Source organism: Staurois parvus, unplaced genomic scaffold (genome assembly GCF_062004578.1).
Source record: "Staurois parvus isolate SC_StPar_1 unplaced genomic scaffold, SC_StPar_1.0 ptg001718l, whole genome shotgun sequence".
Classification (NCBI taxonomy): Eukaryota; Metazoa; Chordata; class Amphibia; order Anura; family Ranidae; genus Staurois; species Staurois parvus.
The window spans coordinates 11918-36643 of record NW_028319514.1 but is presented as its reverse complement, the minus strand read 5'-3'; the positions used below and the strand labels follow the sequence as shown (position 1 = coordinate 36643).

The following is a 24726-nucleotide window of genomic DNA, read 5'->3' as shown; positions in this document are numbered from 1 at the left end:
CTCTGACTCCATGCGCCAGCTGTTCTCCCATAGCTTGGTCCTTCATGGTGATTTCCATGTTGAGGGACGCTCAGCATCAACAAACTCCTTCCTGGGAGCCCACAGTGTCAGGAACACACCCCGTTAGCATCATCATGTAGCCTATGGACACACCCTCTTAGCATTATGTAGCATAAGGACACACCCCCTTAGCATCATCATGTAGCCTATGGACACACCCCCTTAGCATCATCATGTAACCTAAGGACACACGCCCTTAGCATCATTATGTAGCCTATGGACACACCCCGTTAACATCATCATGTAGCCTATGGACACACCCTCTTAGCATCATCATGTAGCCTATGGACACACCCCCTTAGCATCATCATGTAACCTATGGACACACGCTCTTAGCATCATTATGTAGCCTATGGACACACCCCGTTAACATCATCATGTAGCCTATGGACACACACCCTTAACATCATCATGTAGCCTATGGACACACCCCCTTAGCAGCATCATGTAGCCTATGGACACACACCCTTAGCATCATCATGTAGCCTATGGACACACCCCGTTAACATCATCATGTAGCCTATGGACACACCCCGTTAACATCATCATGTAGCCTATGGACACAACCCGTTAGCATCATCATGTAGCCTATGGACACACACCCTTAACATCATCATGTAGCCTATGGACACACCCCCTTAGCATCATCATGTAGCCTATGGACACACCCCCTTAGCATCATCATGTAGCCTATGGACACACACCCTTAGCATCATGTAGCCAATGGACACACCCCCTTAGCATCATCATATAGCCTATGGACACGCACCCTTAGCATCATCATGTAGCCTATGGACACACCCCCTTAGCATCATTATGTAGCCTATGGACAAACCCCCTTAGCATCATTATGTAGCCTATGGACAAACCCCCTGAGCATCATTACGTAGGCCAAGGGTGGCCAAACTTTTTAAGCAAAGGGCCAGTTGACTTTGGGCTTTAGGGGGGGGGGGGGGGGCAAGACTATGGTTGGTGGGAGTAAACTATGCAACATCATTGGTTTTATTGGGAGGAATTGCGCCCCATCTACTAACTTTGCACATCTAGACTTTGCAATAGTTGCTCGCTCTTCTTTGCAGAACTGCTCAAGTTCAGTTACATTTGATGGGGACGTTTGTGGACTGCAGACTTCAAGTCATTCCACAGATTTTCAATGGGGTTTAAGTCCGGACTCTGACTTGGCCATGCAAGGACATGTACCTTTTTCTCCTCCAACCACTGTGGGCTCATTTTTGCGGTGTGCTTTGGGTCATTGTCATGTTGGAAGGTAAACCTTCTTCCCAATGACAACTTTCTGGCAGAGGGCAGCAGATTTTCCTCCAGAATTTGATGGTATTTTGACCCGTCCATTTTTCCCTGCTGCAGACAAACCCCCTATAACAGGATGTCTCCCCCCCGCCATGCTTTACTGTAGGAATGGTGGTAATTGGATGGTGAGCTGGATTGAATTTCAACCAGACATATTGGTTAGTGTTGAGGCCAAATCATTCCATTTTAGTCTCCTCTGCCCAGAACACCTTTCTCCATGTGGCCTCAGAATCTTCAAGGTGTGTTTGGCAAAGCTCAGTGATGACTGCATGTGGTCTTTCTTGATGACTCGCTTTTTTCTTGCAACCCTCCCATACAAGCCACATTTGGGGAGAATTTGTGATATTGTTGTCACATGCACACAATGACCGTCAATTCCTGCAACTGCTTCAGAATTGCTGAAGGCCTCTTGGTGGCCTCTCTGACCAGTTTCCTCCTGACTCTTTCATTCAGTTTGAAGCGACGTCCTGATCCAGGGAGGGTCTGTGTTGTGCCAAATACCTTCCACTTCCTAATAATAGACTCCACTCTGTTTCTAGGCATTGATAAAGCCTTCAAAACGTTTTTGTATCCATCTCCTGACTTGTGCCTGTCCACAATTTTATCCTGGAGATCTTTTGACAGTGACTTGCCACCCATTATTATACAGGATTTATGGCGCCAACAGTTTGCTCAGCGCTTTACAATATAAGGGAGACAATACAGCAACAATACAGTTCAATACAAGAGGGTTAGGAGGACCTGATCCTGGGAGCTTACAATCTAGGAGATAGTTGATTGTTTGCTTCAATTGCACTACCAGGGACTGAAATGCTCCAGAAAAGCTCTTTTCATACTGAGCTAATCAAAATGACCACAGCTGAGAGTCACATGGCTTTGTGTGCCATTGAAAAGGTGATTTGCTGACTGAGTCATTTTTAGGAGTGGGGGCAGGGGCGGACTGACCATTCGAGCACTCGGGTACTGCCCGAGGGCCCGGGGTCAGTAGGGGGCCCCATGAAATGCCCGTTACCTTTTTTATAGGCTTTTTTGGGTGTGCTTTGAGTGTGGGCAAGGACACAGGGGCCCCATGATCCCCTATTGCCCGGGGGCCCCATGAGTTGTCAGTCCACCCCTGAGTGGGGGGATCCTTTTTACAACTTAGTGAGTGTTTGAATTTTTTTTATTTTTTTCTGACATGATGGTGTTATATCTTTCACTTGGATGTTATAAGTTGCATTGAGTAAACACTGCTGGATAAAACAAGAACTGTGTCTGTCTTCATTTTAGGGTGCAAAGCAACAAAATGGATTATTTTAAGAAGGGGGGGGTGATTCTTTTCAATACCCACTGCATATGAGCGCTGCATATTTTATTCGTGTATCTCAAGGTTGGTTTCCTGATGTCGGCACTGGTAGGCCATGGCCTTTGTAATGTGTGAAATGTCCACTTGTAGTCTACATTGGACACCTATTTTTATTTATTATTTTTTTATTTCAGGTACTTATATAGCGCTTTACATATTGTACATTCCCATCAGTCCCTAACCCTCAAGGGGTGTACAATCTAAGGTCCCTGACCCTCAAGGGGCGTACAATCTAAGGTCCCTAACTCACATTAATACATACACACACTAGGAACAATTTTAACCACTTCCCGACCGGCCGTTGCATATAAACGGCCGGACGGTGGCACTGCAGGGTCGGGTGGCCGTTTATAAACGGCCTCCCCGCACCCTGCTTGTGCGCGCTCCCTGGGAGCGCGCAGCACTGCGATCCGGTGCCCGCTGTGTCCTCCAGACACAGTGAAACACCGATCGTTGGACGGGACCTCTGTACGAGGTCCCGATCATGTGATCACTGATTGGCCAATCAGTGATCACACGCAAAGTAGTAAGCAAGATGTCACTTGTGACATCATTGCTTACTACGTGTGAAATCTGTGAAAGATCACAGAGGTCACATGGTACAAGGCTATTCACAACAGCCTTGTACCATGTGACAAGCTGTGACCAATCACAGCTCACTCAGTACTTCTCAATGAGTGCAAGAATGCAGCCAGAGAGAAGGAGAAATGATTGCTTTTACATCCTATATGGGTGTAAAAGCAATCAGTGTAAAAAAAAAAAAAAAAAAAAAAAAAAAATCTTCACCCCCCACAAGTAGTACAGTGTCACCATGGTGATACTGTACTGCTAGGGTGACAGTATGTAAAAATAAAAATAAAAAATAATAATATAAAAAAATAAAATAAAAATGTAAAAAAAAATGTTTAAAAATTATAATTTTTGGTTATAAACTAATTTGGATTTTTTTTTTTTTTACTAAAAAGATAACGGAATAAATTTTGGCAAAGATTTATGATGAAATATTATTTATTTGCAGAATTTAAAAAAAAAAAACACTTTTTTTCAAAATTTTTTGACTTTTTCATTTACATAGCAAAAAAAATAAAAATCCCAGCGGTGAATAAATACCACCAAAATAAAGCTTTATCTGTCTCAAAAAAAATGGTAAAAAATTCAATTGGGTACAGTGTTGCATGACAGCGCAATTGTCATTCAAAGTGTGATAGCGCTGAAAGCTGAAAATTGCCCTGGTCAGGAAAGGGGTAAAAGTGTCCGGTCTGGAAGTGGTTAACAGGATCCAATTAACCTCCCAGCATGTCTTTGGAGTGTGGGAGGAAACCGGAGTACCCAGAGGAAACCCACGCAGGCACAGGGAGAACATGCAAACTCCAGGCAGGAGGTGCCGTGGCTGGGATTTGAACCAATGACCCCAGTACTGCCAGGCGGGAGTGCTAACCATTTAGCCACTGTGCTGCCCATATCACAATGCAGGAGCGCAGCCAGGAGACAGGGTCAGAGCGTTGTCACCGTATAACAGGAAATGCTTAAATGGCAGACTCATCGGGTATTATTTTTAAGAAAGCTCCAGATTTAAAGACATTTGAAATGACTTTTGATGTATGTTCGAGCTTCAATGAGATTTCAGCGATCGGGCGTACATGTACTTTGACAGCTCCTTTATTATCTCTCTCTTGACAAGTCCCTTTTACCTAATTGGGTGCATCTTTCACCGTCCACCCAGAACCAGCAGCAGGAATGTGACACATTAGGAGGTTTTGCTGCAGAAAGCACCATTTTTTTTTTTCTTGTGTGTGAAGGAGAAACGTGGAAATGACTTGGGGCCTCCAGACAGTGAAATGACAAGCGTATGAAATGTGCTGGAGAAGAGGCTGCAGTGACAAGAAGAGACGTGTCAGCAGAAGACGGTCCGGACTCCCAGGAATGCTCCTGGAATGAGACATTCTATATGCCATCTACACTGACATACCTAAACACAGCTCTTAGATCACACTGCAGCTGCCGGCTGAGTCTGCCAAAGGGACAGGTGCCCCTCGCTGCCTTCCCCGCACTGGAATCCCAATTCTCAGAACAGGAGAATCAGACAAATACTCGTCCGCACCCTACTCCATAGGACAACGTACAGGTACACCAAGAGCTGTGTGCACACTACTACTGGAGTGTGGGAAAGGTTAGAACCTCTGTTGGGTTTTTATCATGGTGGATTTCCTCCTTTACGTCCTGTCTTGGTGACACCAGTAAGAGGTTTATTCTGAAAAGCCTCCATTACATGTGAATTTGTGGTAACAGTTGTGTCATCAACAGGGGTGGACTGACAACTCATGGGGCCCCCGGAAAATAGGGGATCATGGGGCCCCTGTATCCTTGCCCACACTCAAAGCACACTCAAAAAAGCCTATGAAAGGTACCAGGGGCATTTCATGGGGCCCCCTACCAGGGGCAGACTGACAACTCATGGGGCCCCCCGGACAATAGGGGATCATGAGGCCCCTGTGTCCTTGCCCACACTCAAAGAACACTCAAAAAAGCCTATGAAAGGTACCAGGGGCATTTCATGGGGCCCCCTACTAGGGGCAGACTGACAACTCATGGGGCCCCCCGGACAATAGGGGATCATGAGGCCCCTGTGTCCTTGCCCACACTCAAAGAACACTCAAAAAAGCCTATGAAAGGTACCAGGGGCATTTCATGGGGCCCCCTACCAGGGGCAGACTGACAACTCATGGGGCCCCCCGGACAATAGAGGATCATGAGGCCCCTGTGTCCTTGCCCACACTCAAAGAACACTCAAAAAAGCCTATGAAAGGTACCAGGGGCATTTCATGGGGCCCCCTACCAGGGGCAGACTGACAACTCATGGGGCCCCCGGACAATAGGGGATCATGAGGCCCGTGTCCTCACCCACACTCAAAGCACACCCAAAAAAGCCTATGAAAGGTACCAGGGGCATTTCAGGGGGCCCCCTGCTGACCCCGGGCCCTCGGGCAGTGCCTGAGTGCTTGAATGGTCAGTCCGCCCCTGGTCATCAAGGTATTGTATTTATTGTCTGGTGAATACGAATAGTACCGGACTCATGAAAAATGGGGAAGAGTAAGTTCTCCTTAGGGGAGGTAATTCTGCGGTGATATTAAAGTGGGTCTAAAAGGCAGAAAGTTTTTTTTTTTTTTACCTGTAATGCATTCTATACATTCTAAACTCCCCCCCCCCCCCCATACATACCTGAGCCAAATCTCGATCCAGCGGTGTGTACTAAAGCAGCAGCTCTCTCCCTTCTCATTGGAGAGAGAGGCAGCAGCGGGAGCCATTGGCTCCTTCTGCTCTCAATCAGAGCCTATGAGGTGAGATTGGAGGGTGGGGTTGAGCCACGCTCTGTGTGTCAATGAACGGGAGTGAGCATGCAAGAGTGTCCTCATAGTATGGGGGAGCGGTTCTAAACATCCCCCTCCATACTTATCGGAGCCAACTGTCTATCCAGCGATGTGCACTACAGCAGCAGCTCTCTCCCTTCTCATTGGAGAGAGAGGCAGCAGCAGAAGCCATTGGCTCCTGCTACTCTCAATCAGAGCCTGTGAGGAGAGATTGGAGGGTGGGGTCGAGCCACGCTGTGTGTGTCAATGCATAGACTGCATGAAGGTAAAAACTTTGAACCTTTACAACCACTTTAACCCCTTCACGTCGGCGCCTCCCGGCCCTTTAAGAGTTTCAGAATCCGGAAGGCGGGGCGGGGTTTAGGGTCATGTGACCGCCGTGACACACCGTCACATGATCGGGAAAGGTCCCGATCGAAAAAGAAGATCGGGACCTTTCCGTGAGTACCGGACATGTATGCTGGGAGCAGGCAGGGCACATATGTCCTTTTTTAATAGAACGCAAATGAGCGGCCGCTCGGCGTCTAGGCCCAGACGCCGGAAGGCCGCACATTTGCGTTCGGCCGGCGTGAAGAGGTTAAGGTGTGTATGGACCTGATTGGTAGGTCGTTGGCTGCTGCCTTTTTGATCCTAAGGAACAAAGTGCTCAGCAGACGTACAACTCTTGGCTGGGTGGCATGGAGCACCCGGCACAAATATGTGCTCTGCTTACAAAATCTTGTAAAACATTTAGTGGGTAAGAGCACCAGAATAATCCAATGCGCTTCAGGGGAAAGAACACCCAACGTGCCTCGGGGGAAATAACTCCTGCTTCTTCAGGGCTTGGGCAATAGACGTAAAAATGGTCAGCCAGTTTACACTTTGCTGTCAGAGCACACTAGTCCCATTCCTGGCTTCATTCAGGTCTTCCACTGTTTTCTCACCCGATTTCTTCTACATCCGTTGCCCCTGAAGGAGCAGTCCTTTCCCCCCCGAAACGTGTTGGATGAATCTGACATTTTTAACCAGTCAACGTTTTAAAAAGCCTCTTTAAGTACAATGAACATTGTTACCAAATGTCCAAGAGTTACATTCTATAATTACACAGTATATCCAATGATCAACACTCTGAACCAGCCAAATTTCGATCCTTCTGTGGACTCCCAGGAGCCTGTCTACACAGCGTCTGTAGGGAAGGGAGCTCTTTGGAGATGCGGTTCTAGGAATGTGTATCATGATAAAAAGCCGGCACTACACACAAACAAATCTTCTTTATGTCTAAGGAACAATGCATAAAAATCCACTGAAAAAGCCAAGGAGTTTCGGCGTGGCTGGGAGTATATCAAGTCAGTAGTAAAAGACCTCCCAGTAGCTGCCCTTACAAGAATCATACAAGCCTGGTGATAATGTTCCTACAGGAACAAGAGAAAGGAAATGTGACCTGCAGTGACCATCAGTGGTCCATATAGTGAACTCCAGGGGCGGACTGACCATTTGGAAACTCGGGCACTGCCTGAAGGCCCGGGGTCAGTAGGGGGCCCCATGAGATGCCCCTGGTACCTTTTTCATAGGGTTTTTTGAGTTTGGGCAAAGACACAGGGGACCCATGATCCCCTATTGCCCGGGGGCCCCATGAGTTGTCAGTCCACCCCCGTTTGAATTCCAACCACGGCACCACCTGCCTGGAGTTTGCATTCTCTCCCTGTGCGGGTCCCCTCTCCCAGTCCGCCCCTGGTGAACTCGGTGTAGAGTTATTCACCCTGAGGTCATCACAGAGGACAAGGGGGCGCTCTTTACATCTGGAGGAAAAGAAATTGAATCTCCAAACACGGAAAGGTTTCTTCACAGTGAGAGCTGTGAGAATGTGGAATAGACTCCCTCAAGAGTTGGTTGTGGCCATCTCAGTGGATTGCTGTAGGAAAGTCCTGGATTCTTTCTTGGATACACAGAATATAACTGGATATAATATTTATAGGTAAAGCTGATCCAGGGAATATCCGATTGCCTCTCGGGGGATCAGGAAGGAATTGTTTCCCCTGCAGGAGCAAATTGGATCGTGCTTTGCTGGGTTTTTTGTGCCTTCCTCTGGATCAACTGCGGGCAGGGGCGGACTGACCATTCGGGTACTCGGGCACTGCCCGAGGGCCCGGGGTCAGTATGGGGCCCCATGAGATGCCCCTGGTACCTTTCATAGGCTTTTTTGGGTGTGGATGAGTGTGGGTGAGGACACAAGGGCCCCATGATCCCCTATTGCCCGGGGGCCCCATGAGTTTTCAGTCCGCCCCTGACTGTGGGTATAGGATTATAACTTTTTTTTTTTTAATGGTTGAACTGGATGGACTTTTGTCTTTTTTCAGCCAGACTATGTAACTATATGCTCCATAGGGGGGAGCGAGGTTCTGGGGCCAACCCGGGCAATGCCTGGATATACAAATTAAAACATATTATAATTATTACATGACAACAAGTTACTTACAGCGTCCGGGTCCCGCTGCTGTTCTAGAAACGCTGAAAACTCCACCAATCGAAGTTTGCTTGTGCCTATAGACCGACCTTGCCATGCCGGGACTGAGGAGGCAGGCGGCGCTGCGGTTTCAAAACCTGAAATGTAAACAGACGGTGTCAGTTTTGGAGGGGGGGGTAAAAGCGCTGCTCCATCACTTCACTCCTGTGCTGGGAAATCCTCAATACCAGGGGCGGACTGACCATTTGGAAACTCGGGCACTGCCCGAGGGCCCGGGGTCAGTGGGGGGCCCCATGAAATGCCCCTGGTACCTTTTTCATAGGCTTTTTTGAGTTTGGGCAAGGACACAGGGGCCCCATGATCCCCTATTGCTGGGGGGCCCCATGAGTTGTCAGTCCACCCCTGATCTATACTTAAAAAAAACAAATGTCAACTGAAATGATATCAGACGACTAAATAAAAGTCACCCCCCCCCGCCCCGTCATCTGTTTCTGTCTAATGATTGTACCCGTCATTATATTTTCCATCATTTTGGAAACCACGGCCCATTATTCTGCTCTTTGTTGACAACGCTTGCCGTCATTCCAAACTCCATTATGTTGCAAGTAATCCATGTGACGGATTTGTTTGTTTTTTTTTACTTTCCATAAAAGAGTTTCTTTTTAATCGTCTTTTTAAACAAAACAAAAATAAAATTGCTATAAATTTAAAAAAAAAAAAAAAATTCTAAACAAATAAATTCTCAAAGGTCCGTCCATTCCGAAGAACAGAAGACAAAACATGAAGAGACTCTTCCGCCCGCTGCTTTGCCCCTGGGGGTTAATTACACTTTCTTAGAGGCGCACCTGTGTTCTGTCCCCCCCGAGGATAGAGGAGGAATTTAAGCATTTCGTGAAATGACTACACTGGAAGGAAAGGATTTCATCAAGATGTCTCTGCGGTACCAGCGAGATTACAGCCAGACGGATTAAAAGAAACTATTTGTGTTCAGGAGAGGAGCGAATTGCAACGCCCTTTTTTATTGTATAGCTGGCATTTCTAGAACGAGAGGTGAGGTGAGATGGGGGCAAGGGAGGGGAGTTCAAATGATGAAAGGAAGGGGGCGCCGCAACATATGTTAGAGCTGAACTCCAGACCAGGGGCAGACTGACAACTCATGGGGCCCCCGGGCAATAGGGGATCATGGGGCCCCTGTGTCTTTGCCCAAACTCAAAAAAGCCTATAAAAAAGGTACCAGGGGCATCTCATGGGGCCCCCTACTGACCCCGGGCCCTCGGGCAGTGCCGTGTTTCCAAATGGTCAGTCCGCCCCTGGTCAGGTACATTCTAGGTCACAAGACCAGGGGCGGACTGACAACTCATGGGGCCCCCGGGCAATAGGGGATCATAGGGCCCCTGAGTGTTTGCCCAAACTCAAAAAAGCCTATAAAAAAGGTACCAGGGGCATCTCATGGGGCCCCCTACTGACCCCGGGCCCTCGGGCAGTGCCCGAGTTTCCAAATGGTCAGTCCGCCCCTGGTCAGGTACACTCTAGGTCACAAGACCAGGGGTGGACTGACAACTCATGGGGCCCCCGGGCAATAGGGGATCATGGGGCCCCTGTGTCTTTGCCCAAACTCAAAAAAGCCTATAAAAAAGGTACCAGGGGCATCTCATGGGGCCCCCTACTGACCCCGGGCCCTCGGGCAGTGCCGTGTTTCCAAATGGTCAGTCCGCCCCTGGTCAGGTACATTCTAGGTCACAAGACCAGGGGCGGACTGACAACTCATGGGGCCCCCGGGCAATAGGGGATCATAGGGCCCCTGAGTGTTTGCCCAAACTCAAAAAAGCCTATAAAAAAGGTACCAGGGGCATCTCATGGGGCCCCCTACTGACCCCGGGCCCTCGGGCAGTGCCCGAGTTTCCAAATGGTCAGTCCGCCCCTGCTCCAGACAGATATCAAAGACATATCTACACAGCTCATCAATACAATAAAGAACGTTTGTTTTTTTGTTTGTTTTTGGGTTTTTTTAATGAAGAAGCACAAGGAGCCATCAAGTTGTGTTGAAGTTCTTGTGCTAAAACAGGACATGCTGATAGGAGGAGAGAGCAAAGGGACAGTGAGATGAGCTCAATCAGGCTGCTTCTGCTTTCACTGTCCAATTACAGGCTGGGGGGGGGGGGGGAGACAAGAGTAGTAACGGTTACTGAACTGCATCAGAGAAAACAGGCCAAACAGAGCAGAGCTGTGTAAATATCAGGAATGGATTGACAGAAATGGAAATCCTTCAGCAGGTAATACAGCTCTCATGTATTTTATCTGTGTATATCTGTGTCTGCCTGGTGTTCAGATTTAAGCAGGCCATAGACGGCTCGAAAACCGCGTGTTTTTTCGAACGATAGATGAAAAATCGGTCATTCGTTAAACAGACGTTACCACCAACGATTACAAAAATCGGCCGACCGAGTCATAAAGTTCGCCCCATATAACAGCCAAAACTTCTGTTCCTTCCAGGTCACGGCTTTTCGTTAAAAAGATTGTATGACTCGGCCATCATTTCCGTGAAAATCGGTAGTTTTCCACAAATTTTCCAACACGATCGATAATCCAAAAGTGCAAAAAAACAAAAACCAGCCGACCAATTAACCCGCTAACAGTGCGAAAATTGGCTGATCAATCTTTTAAAAATAGGCCGATTTTCAAACCGTCTATGGTCTGCATTAGGCCGGCCATGGACAGATTGAAATTCGGTCGCTTAAGCAGGAACCGGTAAAATTTAAATCCATCTATGGGCAGGCTGGTTGTACTGAAGTCAATCCATCGATCGACTTCAGTACAACCAGCCTGTCAGGTCATTTTTTTTTTCAATCACTGCTGAAGGCTATAGCTGCCAGCAGCGATCATTGTATTCTGACTGCCAATGCAGGACAAGGCCATCCAGCTCCCAGGGCAAAGATGCCAAAATGCACCCCTCCTCCCCCCAGGTTCATGATGTGCAAGCTGAAAGCGGAGTTCCACTCACTCTGTAAAAAAATAAAAGTCAGCAGCTACAAAATCTGTCATATATTTCAGCTTATCAGTCCTTAGATGTGGTGGCTGTATTAGTTTTCTTTTTTTTTCAGGCTTTTTGTCCTATTTTTAGCTTTTCCTAGGGTGACAACACACACCATACTTTATCTGTGGAGGAGCAGGGTTGTCACCCTAGGACAGGACTACAGAACCCCCCCACCATTCTTAAAGCGGAGTTCCACTCACTCTGTAAAAAAAAATAAAAGTCAGAAGCTACAAAAACTGTAGCTGCGGACTTTTAAAAAACAGCCACTTACCTGTCCCACGATCCTGCGTTGCCCCGGCCGTTGCCCGTTTCACCGGCCGTCCTGTATTCTAGGCGCCGGAATCTTCAGTGTGGGCACCCCACGGTGACAGCTTGCGACTTCACAGCCGGGTACCCACTGCGCATGTGCGAGAAGCGCTGCACTTCCTGAATGGTCCTGTAGTATTCTGGGACCTGTCACGTGTCCCACAAGACTTCGGGGAGGGAGGGGGGGGAGACAAGTTCCGTTTCCGATCGCCTAGGCGATCACAGCGGAAGTGGGAGTGGGTACCTGTCAAATTCGGGTACCCGTTCCCCAAAGGTGCCAATCCTTAATAGGGAGCGGTCCTGTATTCCAGACGCCAGAATCTTCAGTGTGGGCACCCGGCTGTGACAGCTTGCAACTTCACAGCCGGGTACCCACTGCGCATGCGCGAGTAGCGCTGCGCTTCCTGAATGGCTCCGTAGTCTTCTGGGACCTGTCACGTGTCCCACAAGACTTCGGGGAGGGAGGGGGGGGGGGGAGGAGGACAACTTCCATTTCCGATCGCCTAGGCGATCGCAGAGGAAGTGGGAGCGGGTACCTGTCAAATTCGAGTACCTGTTCCCCAAAGTTGCCAATCCTTAATGGGGAGCGGGGGACCAGTCTTAAAAGCGGAACTTCCCCTTTTGGGTGGAACTCCACTTTAACCTCTTCACGCCGGCCGCACACAAATGTGTTGCCTCCCAGCGTCTTCGCATTCTAATGAAAAAAAAAAATATGTGCTGAGAGCGCGCGCCCTGCCCGCTCCCAGCACACATGTCCGGTACTCACGGAAAGGTCCCGATCTCCTCTTTCGATCAGGACCTTTCCTGATCATGTGACCGCCGTGACGTGTCACATGATCCCTAAGCCCCGCCCGTCCCAGCTTCTGAAACGCTTAAAGGGCCGGGAGGAGCCGGCGTGAAGGGGTTAAGCAGTCTTATGCCTAGTAGTCACTCGCTTGTCAAAATCACTGCCACTGTCACTACTCCTGTCAGCCTTCTAACAGAAGGAAGGTGCCCCCATCCCTACAGGAAGCCATTGCACCCAGGGCAGCCGCCCCTTCCACCCACCCCTTGTCCTGGCCCTGCAGACAGCTGGGAAACCTTCCACTGCCAGAATACGATAATGCTGCGGGAGGGATTCCCCCATCAGCACTGACTGTGTTGATGGGGGGAATCAAGCTATTTTCTTTCCTTCAAACCGTGGTTGACGGAAAGAAAATTGCATAATGTATGGCGTGCCATAGCTCATATTACCTGTTAGGGGCGCTGTGACGGTGGGCTGGATGGGATATGCTTGCTGGACAAATGGCTTGACGCTGAAAAACAATGCAGAGAAACATTTGTTATAAACAAAGTAGCGAAATTCCACGTATATCCGTCATGCATCTACTGGGACACCCAGCTGGACATTTATTTGTGGTCAGTATTTAGGGGTAAAATTAAAAACTATTGGGGAGAACAGATACAATATTTCCATATAGAATGCAGATCTGATTTTTTTTCTGCTTTTAAATTGTATCGATCTAAACCCAAGAACAAAACCGGAATATCTTGCCACTTAACTGTCAATGAATGTGGTGACTGTGTTAGTTTTCTTTTATCAGGCCTTATCTGCTGATCCGGATCGCACACCTAAGCTGACCTACCTTCAAGCTGCATTCCCATTGACTTTCTGACTTACTGTATGTAACGGCCCCCGACTGCACTTGTGTACTTCCGTTAGACTATCGCCTCCCCGTCCGAACACCGACCACAGACACCACCGCTGACCATACAAGACTAGAGGACACCAGTCTGTATAAACAGGGAACTCTTTATTTGAAACTCAAACTGGCTTTTTATACACTCAGGGGACAAATCCCCCCTCCCTGCATAATGACACAGGGCGGGGCAATCTACACTACAAGACACACCAGCAGACAGTCCCATCAGAAGAGAGGGGAGCTGGAGACACCCCCCACCAAGCCAATACACAAACACATACATCCCATAATAGTTTGCTCCCAAGCAAGACACACAATAGAACCATGGGATGCAACCACATGGCATTAAACAATCCACAACCCCCCCAGTCCAATATTAGGACAGATCACCCTGTACCCCTAACAGGCACAGGGTGACTTACACATAAGAGGGATATGGAGAGCTGAGACAGGGGTCCAAAGAGAGCTGGGTTCCATGGGCCCCCCCCCACCCAAAGTGACTCCTGTCACACTGCATATGTGGATAGAAGTACTTGTGACACGGAGAGAAGGCCATTGGTGCAGGCTGTACTACTTTTTTATCACATTTTCTACACAAAGGGCTTTTTTATCCTCTTGCCTATATGCAGTGGGGGCCTAATTGCCCACACACCGCACATATGCATCTATGGCATTTGAGGTTTCTGTGCTGAGAGTGTGCTTGCTGCTTGCTACCAGCACAGCAACTGAGCTGTCACTGACAGCTCCTGGTCTTTAGCTAAGATTGAGAGCCAGTGGGTCAGGCTCCCAATCATGTGACCATTGTGACAGCGGGAAAAGGGCTGTGGCAGGTGAGAAGAGGTTAAAGCGGAGTTCCACTCACGCTGTCAAAAAATAAAAGTCAGCAGCTACAAAAACTGTAGGTGCTGACTTTTAAAAAACAGCTACTTACCAGTTCCTCGGTCCCGTGGTGTGTCCCCTGCAGTCCATTTCACCGGGTGTCCTGTATTCCTGGAGGCCGGCATCTTCAATGTGGGCACCCGGCTGTGACAGCTCGCGGCTTCACAGCCGGGTACCCACTGCGCATGCGCGAGTAGCGCTGCGCTTTATGAATGGTCCTGTAGTCTTCTGGGACCTGTCACGTGTCCCAAAAGACTACAGGGAGGGAGGACACCTTCTGCTTCCGGTTGCCTAGGCCAGGGGTGGGCAACTGTGGCCCTCCAGCTGTTGTAGAACTACAAGTCCCATGAGGCATTGCAAAACTGACAGTTACAAGCATGACTCCCAAAGGCAGAGGCATGATGGGATTTGTAGTTCACAAACAGCTGGAGGGCCACAGTTGCCCACCCCTGGCCTAGGCAATCGGACCGGAAGTGGGAGCGGTTACCTGTCAAATTCGGGTACCCACTCCCCCCCAAAGGTGCCAATCCTTAATGGGGAGCGGGGGAGCAGTCCTTAAAGCGAAACTTCCCCTTTTGGGTGGAGCGCCGCTTTAACAAGTTGGCATACTGCAGTGCTTCTCAATTATTTTCTGTCATGCCCCCCCTAGGAAGAAGAAAACATTTCGCACCCCCCCCCCGCGCGACTGTAAATAGTATAATTTGTCTATAGTGCCTCATCATTGGTGTCAGTGGCAGGAATAGTGCCCCATCATTGGTGTCAGTGGGAGGAATAGTGCCCCATCATTGGTATCAGTGGGAGGAATAGTGCCCCATCATTGGTATCAGTGGGAGGAATAGTGCCCCATCATTGGTATCAGTGGGAGGAATAGTGCTCCATCATTAGTATCAGTGGGAGGAATAGTGCCCCATCATTGGTATCAGTGGGAGGAATAATGCCCCATCATTGGTATCAGTGGGAGGAATAGTGCCTCATCATTGGTATCAGTGGGAGGAATAGTGCCTCATCATTGGTATCAGTGGGAGGAATAGTGCTCCATCATTGGTATCAGTGGGTGGAATAGTGCCCCATCATTGGTATCAGTGGGAGGAATAGTGCCCCATCATTGGTGTCAGTGGGAGGAATAGTGCCCCATCATTGGTGTCAGTGGGAGGAATAGTGCCCCATCATTAGTATCAGTGGGAGGAATAGTGCCCCATCGTTGGTGTCAGTGGGAGGAATAATGCCCCATCATTAGTATCAGTGACACCAATGATGCGGCACTATTCCTCCCACTGACACTAATGACACTTGCTGACCCCTGTTGCAGTATGGTGCTGCTGCAGCCAGCATATGTGGTTGCAGCAGCACCTCTGCACTGCACACTTACCGGCTTTTCCCTCACTCGATTTTTGCGGGTCCGCTCGGCTCCGCCTCCTTGCCCATGATTGGCCGCCTGTGTACCTTTCCGGTGCTACAGTTCTGGCGGCCAATCACCGGTGAGGAGGCGGAGCCGAGCGGCAGGAGTGAGGGAGTGGCCGCAGTGACGGAAGGAGCAGCGCTTCCTGGATGGATCATCGTGGGAGCCAGGTAAGAGACAGCAGCCCTCTGCCCACCCCTGTACTTAGTGTCCCTTCTGTCGGAAGGGGGGGGGGGGGGGACGGCGACGCGCCCCCCTTGACGGAGCCCCACTATTTGAGAAGCACTGGCATACTGTAAAGTAGACTGATGAAAAGTGAGATCCGGTCGCTATAGATTATTATACATCTCATTCCTATTAAATCAGCATATTTGCTAAAACTGGAGCATGCCATATCTGGTGCAGCTCTGCTCAGAGGCCAATCAGCTTCCAGGTTTTATTGTCAAAGCGAAATTGGACAAACTGAAGTTAGAAGCTGAATGGCTCCCATGTACATCTGTACCAGATTCGGAGCGCTCCAGTTTTAGCAAATCTCCTCCCCGGTACTTACTCTTGTGAGGATCCCGGCTGACCCGTCTGTATCATTCCTGGCCAGTACTGTGAAAAGAGAATGAAACAAATTTATATAAAATGAGGTCATTTCTTTATTATACATAAAATGATGGCGTGTATCAGCCTTTTAAACCTTCTTTATCACAAAGGATCCCTAAAAATAACTTTTTAGGTCTCAAGGAACCCCTGCTAGTAATACTACAGCTCACAGTACATTATTGTGGACAGTAAGGTGATCCCTAAAAAATTAATAAAAGAATAAGGAATGTGATGCGATTAGCCAACTTGACACCCATAGCTCTTCTATGTGACACCATTATTCATTAATAATTATAAAATATAACAAATTATAATAATGGCCATTAAAGAAACACCGTGAAATGATGTTGTTGCCTCTCATTGGTTTTCAATTAAGAGGTGCCCAGTAACATGGTAGTCAATGGAAAAAACACCATCTGACATTGGTGGCAAGTGGGAAAAGGACCCTCCTATTGGTGGTCAGTGGAAGAGGGACCCTGTTTTATTTTTAGTCAGGGGAAGAAGGACCCCATTTTATTGGTGGTCAGTGGAAGAAGGATCCTCTTTTATTGGTGGTCAATGGAAGGAAGATGCTCTTTTATTGGTAGTCAATGGAAGAGGGACCCTCTGACAATGCGTACAATTGTGGCTAATGAAAGAATAACCGTCTTGTAATGGTGGTCAGTAGAAGGACGACCCTTTTTTTATTGGTAGTCAGTGGAAGAAGGACCCTCTGACGATGCATACAATTGTGGCTAATGAAAGAATAACCCCCTTTTAATGGTGGTCAGTAGAAGGACGCCCCTTTTTTATTGGTAGTCAGTGGAAGAGGGACCCTCTGACAATGCGTACAATTGTGGTTAAAGAAAGAATAACCCTCTTTTAATGGTGGTCAGTAGAAGGACGCCCCTTTTTATTGGTAGTCAGTGGAAGAGGGACCCTCTGACAATGCGTACAATTGTGGTTAAAGAAAGAATAACCCTCTTTCAATGGTGGTCAGTAGAAGGACAACCCTTTTTATTGGTAGTCAGTGGAAGAGGGACCCTCTGACGATGCGTACAATTGTGGCTAATGAAAGACTAACCCTCTTTTAATAGTGGTCAGTAGAAGGTGACCCTTTTTTATTGGTAGTCAATGGAAGTTGGACCCTCTGACAATGCGTACAATTGTGGCCAATTAAAGAATAACCCTCTTTCAATGGTGGTCAGTAGAAGGACAACCCTTTCTATTGGTAGTCAGTGGAAGAGGGACCCTCTGACGATGCGTACAATTGTGGCTAATGAAAGACTAACCCTCTTTTAATAGTGGTCAGTAGAAGGTGACCCTTTTTTATTGGTAGTCAATGGAAGTTGGACCCTCTGACAATGCGTACAATTGTGGCCAATTAAAGAATAACCCTCTTTTAATGGTGGTCAGTAGAAGGACGACCCTTTTTTATTGGTAGACAATGGAAGAGGGACCCTCTGACCATGCGTACAATTGTGGCTAATGAAAGAATAACCCTCTTTCAATGGTGGTCAGTAGAAGGACGACTCTTTTTTATTGGTAGACAATGGAAGAGGGACCCTCTGACAATATGTACAATTGTGGTTAAAGAAAGAATAACCCTCTTTTAATGGTGGTCAGTAGGACGACCCCCTTTTATTAGTAGTCAGTGGAAGAGGGACCCTCTGACAATGCGTACAATTGTGGCCAATTAAAGAATAACCCTCTTTTAATGGTGGTCAGTAGAAAGACAACCGTTTTTTATTGGTAGTCAGTGGAAGATGGACCCTCTGACAATGTGTTCAATTGTGGTTAATGAAAGAATAACCCTCTTTTAATGGTGGTCAGTAGAAGGATGACCCTCTTTTAATGGTGGTCAGTGGAAGCACGACCCTTTTTTATTGGTGGTCAGTGGAAGACCCCCCTCCCACCCATTATAGATAGGTATCAATTCTGCTCAAGGAACTTATAGCAACGTCTGGAGGAACTATAGCTTTGAAAGGCTGGTGTGCATATCTGAATATACGGTCTTTGCCACTGAAAAACTTTTAAAATAAAGTCCAGTCTGGGAGCACACAGTGAGTAGAGTAAAACCAGATTCTGAGGGACACACAGAGGTGTCTCTTCTTAGGCAGGACTTTCACTTTAAAATATTTGGGTGGCAAAGCAGATTGATTTTAAGTACCACAGTCATTAATTCTGATAACAGTTTGCAATTGATACATGTCATGGAGGGGCATGCAGAAAAACCAACAGGATAAGACTTGACTCCATCAGAGATGGTTGAGCAGTTTTAAATGGCCCTTAAAAGGTGACCACTGTAAGCACTCCTGGCAGTTTGTCCCTAACCATACCACTTTTTTCTGGACAGCTTGGTCTTACACAGTTAGGCTGGCCATACATTATACAAATTTTCTTGAGATTTTTGGTTTAGATTTACCAAAAACCATATAATAGGATGGCAAACCTAACAACACTTTCAATTGTATCCAAATAGGCCGGCTCTTGCACTACATAGTTGAAGGTAAATTTAAAGGAAATTGGGCAGAAATTGGACAGAAAATTGTAGTGTTTGGCCAGCCTTAGTCAACTTGGAAAAAAAAAAAAGACATACATCTGGTCCAGGGGTGTCAAACTGGCGACCCTCCAGCTGTTGAAAAACTACAAGTCCCATCGTGGCTTTGCTTTTGGGAGTCATGCTCGTAACTGTCAATCTTGCAATGCCTCATGGGACTTGTAGTTTGGCAACAGCTGGAGGGCCACCAGTTTGACACCCGTGACCTAATCTAACCCATAATGGTCTGCATGTTAATTTGAATGAACAGTGCCGGCCAAGCACTGACCAAGCTGTCATTATCCTATGTAATTAGAGTGTATCTATTGGGGAATATTGCACCTTGTAGAGAAAACGGAGAGTAAAAATAGCTGTCTCCGTGGTTATAATTCCTGACCAGTACTAATGTGAACAGACCACATGTACCGTATAGCAAGTTGATGTTTCAGAGTTTCGAAAGGTCCCTTCTTCAAGACGACACAATGACGTTGGTCACCATGCTGCCTTGTAGAAGGGATCCTGTGAGACCTCCAAACGGTCTTGCTATATATGTGACGATCCAACCCCCACTCCTGGCAGTTTGTCACTAACCATACCACTTTTTTCTGGACAGCTTGGTCTTACACAGTTAGTCAGGTTGGAAAAAAAAGACATCCATCTGGTCCAGGGCTGCAAAACTGGTCGGCCCTCCAGTAGTTGCTAAACTACAAGTCCCATCATGGCTTTGCCTTTGGGAGTCATGCTCGTAACTGTCAATCTTGCAATGCCTCATGGGACTTGTAGTTTGGCAACAGCTGGAGGGCCGCCACTTTGACACCCGTGATCTAGTCTAACCCATAATGGTCTGCATGTTAATTTGAATGAAAAGTGCCGGCCCGGCACTGACCAAGCTGTCATCCTATGTAATTAGAGTGTATCTATAGGGGAATATTGCACCTTGTAGAGCAAACAGAGTAAAAATAGCTGTCTCCGTGGTTATAATTCCTGAATAGACCACATGTACTGTATAGCAAGTTGATGTTTCAGAGTTTCGAAAGGTCCCTTCTTCAAGACGACACAATGACGTTGGTCACCATGCTGCCTTGTAGAAGGGACCCAGTGAGACCTCCAAGTGAGACCTCCAAGGGACCCAGTGACCTCCAAGACCCTCACTGGGTCCAAGACCCAGTGAGGGTCTTGCTATATATGTGACAATCGTCACCCCTCCCCCCATTTTTTTTTTTTTTTTTTAATTCTTAAGCGATGGTGACTTTTTATTTTCGATTGGATCTACAGAATTAAGTGTCTATTGGTGCCGTTGCAAGTACTGTATAGTTATAATTATGCTATATAACATGAGAAACATATCCATGCTCCATGTAAAGATTAGGTAAATTACTTTTCTATGGGTGTGTAGAAAGGTATAAGCTGCTGGCACTAAAGGACCGCCCTTGGTATCCTCACTAGTGAATGAAATATAAAAGGCGCAGTGCTGCAGTGATGAGTGAATCAAATGAAATACATGTGCATGTGCATGTGTTCTAAAACATGTGCATATACATAAATCAATAATAATCAATAAGTACAGTGGCTAAATGGTTAGCACTTCCGCCTGGCAGTATTTGGGTCATTGGTTCGAATCCCAGCCACAGCACCACCTGCCTGGAGTTTGCATGTTCTCCCTGTGCCTGTGTGGGTTTCCTCCGGGTACTCCAGTTTCCTCCCACACTCCAAAGACATGCTGTTAGGTGAATTGGCTCCTGTCTAAATTGGCCCTAGCAGGGGCGGACTGACAACTCATGGGGCCCCCGGGCAATAGGGAATCATGGGGACCCTGTGTCCTTTCCCAAACTCAAAAAAGCCTATGAAAAAGGTACCAGGGGCACCTCATGGGGCCCCCTACTGACCCCGGGCCCTCGGGCAGTGCCTGAGTTTCCAAATGGTCAGTCCACCCTAGTATGTGTATGTATGTGAGTTAAGGGCCTTAGATTGTACGCCCCTTGAGGGTTAGGGACTGATGTGAATGTACTATATACTTCTTGTGTCTCTAGGATGACAGCATCAAGATCACTGATTGCTTTCCTGACTTGGCACCCTGACGTTCTACAATTGGGGTCTCCAAACGCCTGGCAGTACTCGGGTCGTTGGTTTGAATCCCAGCCACGGCGCCACCTGCCTGGAGCTCGCATGTGCTCCCTGTGCCTGCGTGGGTTTCCTCCGGGTACTCCGGTTTCCTCCCACCCTCGGGTCGTTGGTTGAATCCCAGCCACAACCCCACCTGCCTGGAGTTCGCATGTGCTCCCTGTGCCTGCGTGGGATTCCTCCGGGTACTCCGGTTTCCTCCCACACTCCAATGACATGCTGGTAGGTGAATTGTCTCCTGTCTAAATTGTCCTTAGTATGTGTATGTATGAATGTGAGTTAGGGACCTTAGATTGTACACCCCTTGAGGGTTAGGGACTGATGTGAATATGTAAAGCGCGGCGTAAATTGACGGCGCTATATAAGTACCTGAAAAAAAATAAATAATAAAAAATAAAATATTTTTTAATGTATATGCACTTTTTTTTAGAAGAATTTCATTTGATTCATTCATTACTTTAGCATTGCACCTTTTATATTTCAAAGTTATGACCTGTCCTACCAAAACATTAAAGCCCAGTATGGTGATATTTTCATCTAGAGCAGGGGGTCTCCAAACATTTCAGTATGAGGGTCACGCTGTATATTTTATAAATATCCAGGGGCCGAAAATAATCAGTTTTATAAACGAACAGCTCAAATTTAAGAGTAGTGCAGGCCATAGATGGGTCGAAAATCTGGCGATTTTTGCACCGTTAGAGGGTTAATTGGTCGGCCGGTTTTCGGGGTTTTGGCACATTATTTTTATCGGTCAAGTTGGAAAATTTGCGGCTGATTTTGACGATCGGCCGATTTTTCCGGCAATTATGGGCAAATCGGTCGATCGTTTTACCGATAAAAAAATCTGTGCATGAGCCGTGACCTGCAAAAAGAAGAAGAAGAAAAAGAAGAAGAAAATAAAAAGAAGAAGAAAAAGAAGAAGAAGAATTCCAGTCCGCTACTATATTTTACATGAAAAGTCTTGCGGTTGCAACAATGTATCTATTTTTTATCCGAATAAAAACATCTGTATCCGAAATGGATACAAATGGATACATTGTTGCAACCACAATACTTTTTCATGTCAAATATAATAGCGGAGCTCTCTGCAAGGGACAGAAGTAATTAAATGCCGGCCGTAGACGGGACGAAAATCGGCCGATTTTTTTTACCGTTTTTGGTAACGGGCGATCGAACGACCGATTTTTTGTTTTTTGTTTTTTTTTAAAAACGCCCGGTTTTTGACCCATCTATGGCCTGCATAAGTTTTACTTAAGAGTTTTTTTTTTTTGTGATCAGCATGCTATGATTTAGAGCACAGAAAAAAAAAACATCAGTAAACGAAGCAAAGAAATTCCAAATAAACCTGAGCCCATCAGAGCTCCCATTGGAGCCCCCCTATACATCAGAACCCCCCCTTACATCAGGATCCCCTCTTACATCAAGGTCCCCTCTTACATCAAGATCCCCTCTTACATCAAGATCCCCTCTTACATCAAGATCCCCTCTTACATCCGAGGGCCGCATAAAATCTTGCAACAGGCCAGATTTGGCCAACAGTTCGTAGTTTGGAGACCCTTGGATCTAGACTATTTTATTGGAACAGGAAAGATTTTTTTTTTTCCCCTTTAAAAGTAAATATGGCCGCAGTCACATCATACTGCAGTCTGACCTTCCACTACACCAGGGGTAGGCAACCTGAGAGCCGCAGGACTACAAGTTCCATCATGCCTCTGCATGTCGTAGCTGTAACTGTCAGTTTTGTAATCTTTGCAATGCCTCATGGGAAATGTAGTTCCACAACAGCTGGAGAGCCGCAGGTTGCCTACCCTTGCACTACACCAAAACTGCTGAAGATTTTGGGAGGATGGACGTTGGTCTTTTCTTTTTTTCCACCTAGTTAACCATGAAACCATGACAGAAAGCCCTGAGCGGACACTTACCCCGGGTGCAGCAGGAAAGGCCGGGCGAGGAATCCCTGGAAGGCCCAGCTTGTTGTGAATGGCAGTGGCGGATACAATCTGAGCGGAGGACATGGCCGCCATGTGCTGCAGTGCTTTGTCCTTGGCGGTTTGATCCTTTAATATAACAGTTAGCATGCAGTTACTGAATTCTGTGCAGACAGTCGGGTTTTTGCGCAGCTACAAGCGTGGATATTAAACAAAAGAAAAGCAAAAAACATGCAGCTGTGTGGGGGGGGGGTCCTGACCTATTGGCAGCTTACTGTAGTGCCCCACTCTCAGATCGTGTCATCGTGGTACGGGACACCTACATGCACCGGGGACACAACACTTCCCTAGACACATCACTGGGGCATCAGGCCAAAAAAAAAAAAAAATGGAACTCGTGACCCAATCACCCAGCTAAAGTCGCAAAGCGCTTACAGGGACGTTTCGCTTGCGAATATTTGATTTGAAAACCGTATTTGCCGTGGTGGCAGGAGAAACTTATCTATTCCTATACCACCCAAATTTCATTGATCTCTCTTCATTGAAGTAGGGGAAGATCTTCATAGCTGATAATAGTATCTCCCTTATAAATCACTTCCACTAAAGCCGAGCAACTTGGCTCAAATTGTAGCCAGTCCCTGCTGAACCTGACATAACTCAAGCCATTGGCCATCCTGTCGGCACCAAGCAGCTCAAAAGTCGATTTTAAAAATCGAGCCAGGTGGAAAATTATCGCCCAAACAATGAATGAATCCAATCAGATGGAGTCACTGTTTGGTATGCAAGGAGCCGGGGGTTCTGTGGCTGCCTGAATACAACAGGCAGTAGAGATCCCTCAATCCACTTGTTAGCGAGAATGGGGGAATTGACCGATTAAGAAAAAAAAAATGATATATATATATATATATATCTTTTTTTTTACAGCGGGAACGTGGAGAAACGCAGTTCCGGCAAGGTGTGCCGCGGTATGCTGGAGGATCTATTGTTGCTGCTAGGAAGGGTCTACTTTTGAGGGAGGGGTCTTTGTTATTTGATATTGGGGGGTCTGTTGGCGCTGGCTGTTGGGAGCTCTGTTGTTGCTGGTGGCGGAACGTGGAGAAACGCAGTTCCGGCACCTTCAGCACTGAATGTATCTAATGGCAAGGTATGCCACAGGATCTATTGTTGCTTCTGGGAGGGTCCACTGTTGAGGGAGGGGTCTTTGTTATTTGATATTGGAGGGTCTGTTGGTGCTGGCTGTTGGGAGCTCTGTTGTTGCTGGTGACGGAACGTGGAGAAACGCAGTTCCGGCACCTTCAGCATTGAATGTATCTAATGGCAAGGGGTGCCGCGGTATGCTGGAGGATCTATTGTTGCTTCTGGGAGGGTCCACTGTTGAGGGAGGGGTCTTTATTTGATATTGGAGGGTCTATTGGCTGCTGGGAGATCTGTTGTTGCTGGTGGCGGTCTGTTAATGCTGGGGTGGATCTTTTGTTGCTGGGGGCTTTTGCTGTGGGAAGGGGGGTCTATTGAGGCTGGGGGGAATGCAAAATGATACTTGGTTCTGTACTCCCTAAAAGGGGCAGTACTGGGAGGTGGTCGTTGGTGGGTAGGGGGTGGAACCAAGGGCCGGTGCTCGTTGGTGGGTAGGGGGTGGAACCAAGGGCCGGTGCTCGTTGGTAGGTAGGGGGTGGAACCAAGGGCCGGTGCTCGTTGGTAGGTAGGGGGTGGAACCAAGGGCCGATGCTCGTTGGTGGGTAGGGGG

The 24726-nt window shown here is 47.4% G+C and overlaps 1 protein-coding gene across 1 annotated transcript in view; it reads right to left on the bottom strand.

Moving 5' to 3' along the window:
* Positions 1-23865, bottom strand: part of LOC149434658 (transcriptional enhancer factor TEF-1) — a 69617-nt gene extending 45752 nt beyond the window's left edge. Inside the window, exons 1-4 of the mRNA XM_089663549.1 lie at positions 22977-23865; positions 16375-16421; positions 13098-13159; positions 8537-8661 (exon numbers count right to left, since the gene is read on the bottom strand). Of these exons, the coding sequence (XP_089519675.1) occupies positions 8537-8661; positions 13098-13159; positions 16375-16421; positions 22977-23132 (390 nt within the window). The 5' untranslated portion in view covers positions 23133-23865. The remainder of the gene's footprint in view (positions 1-8536; positions 8662-13097; positions 13160-16374; positions 16422-22976) is intronic.
* Positions 23866-24726: the final 861 nt, after the last annotated feature.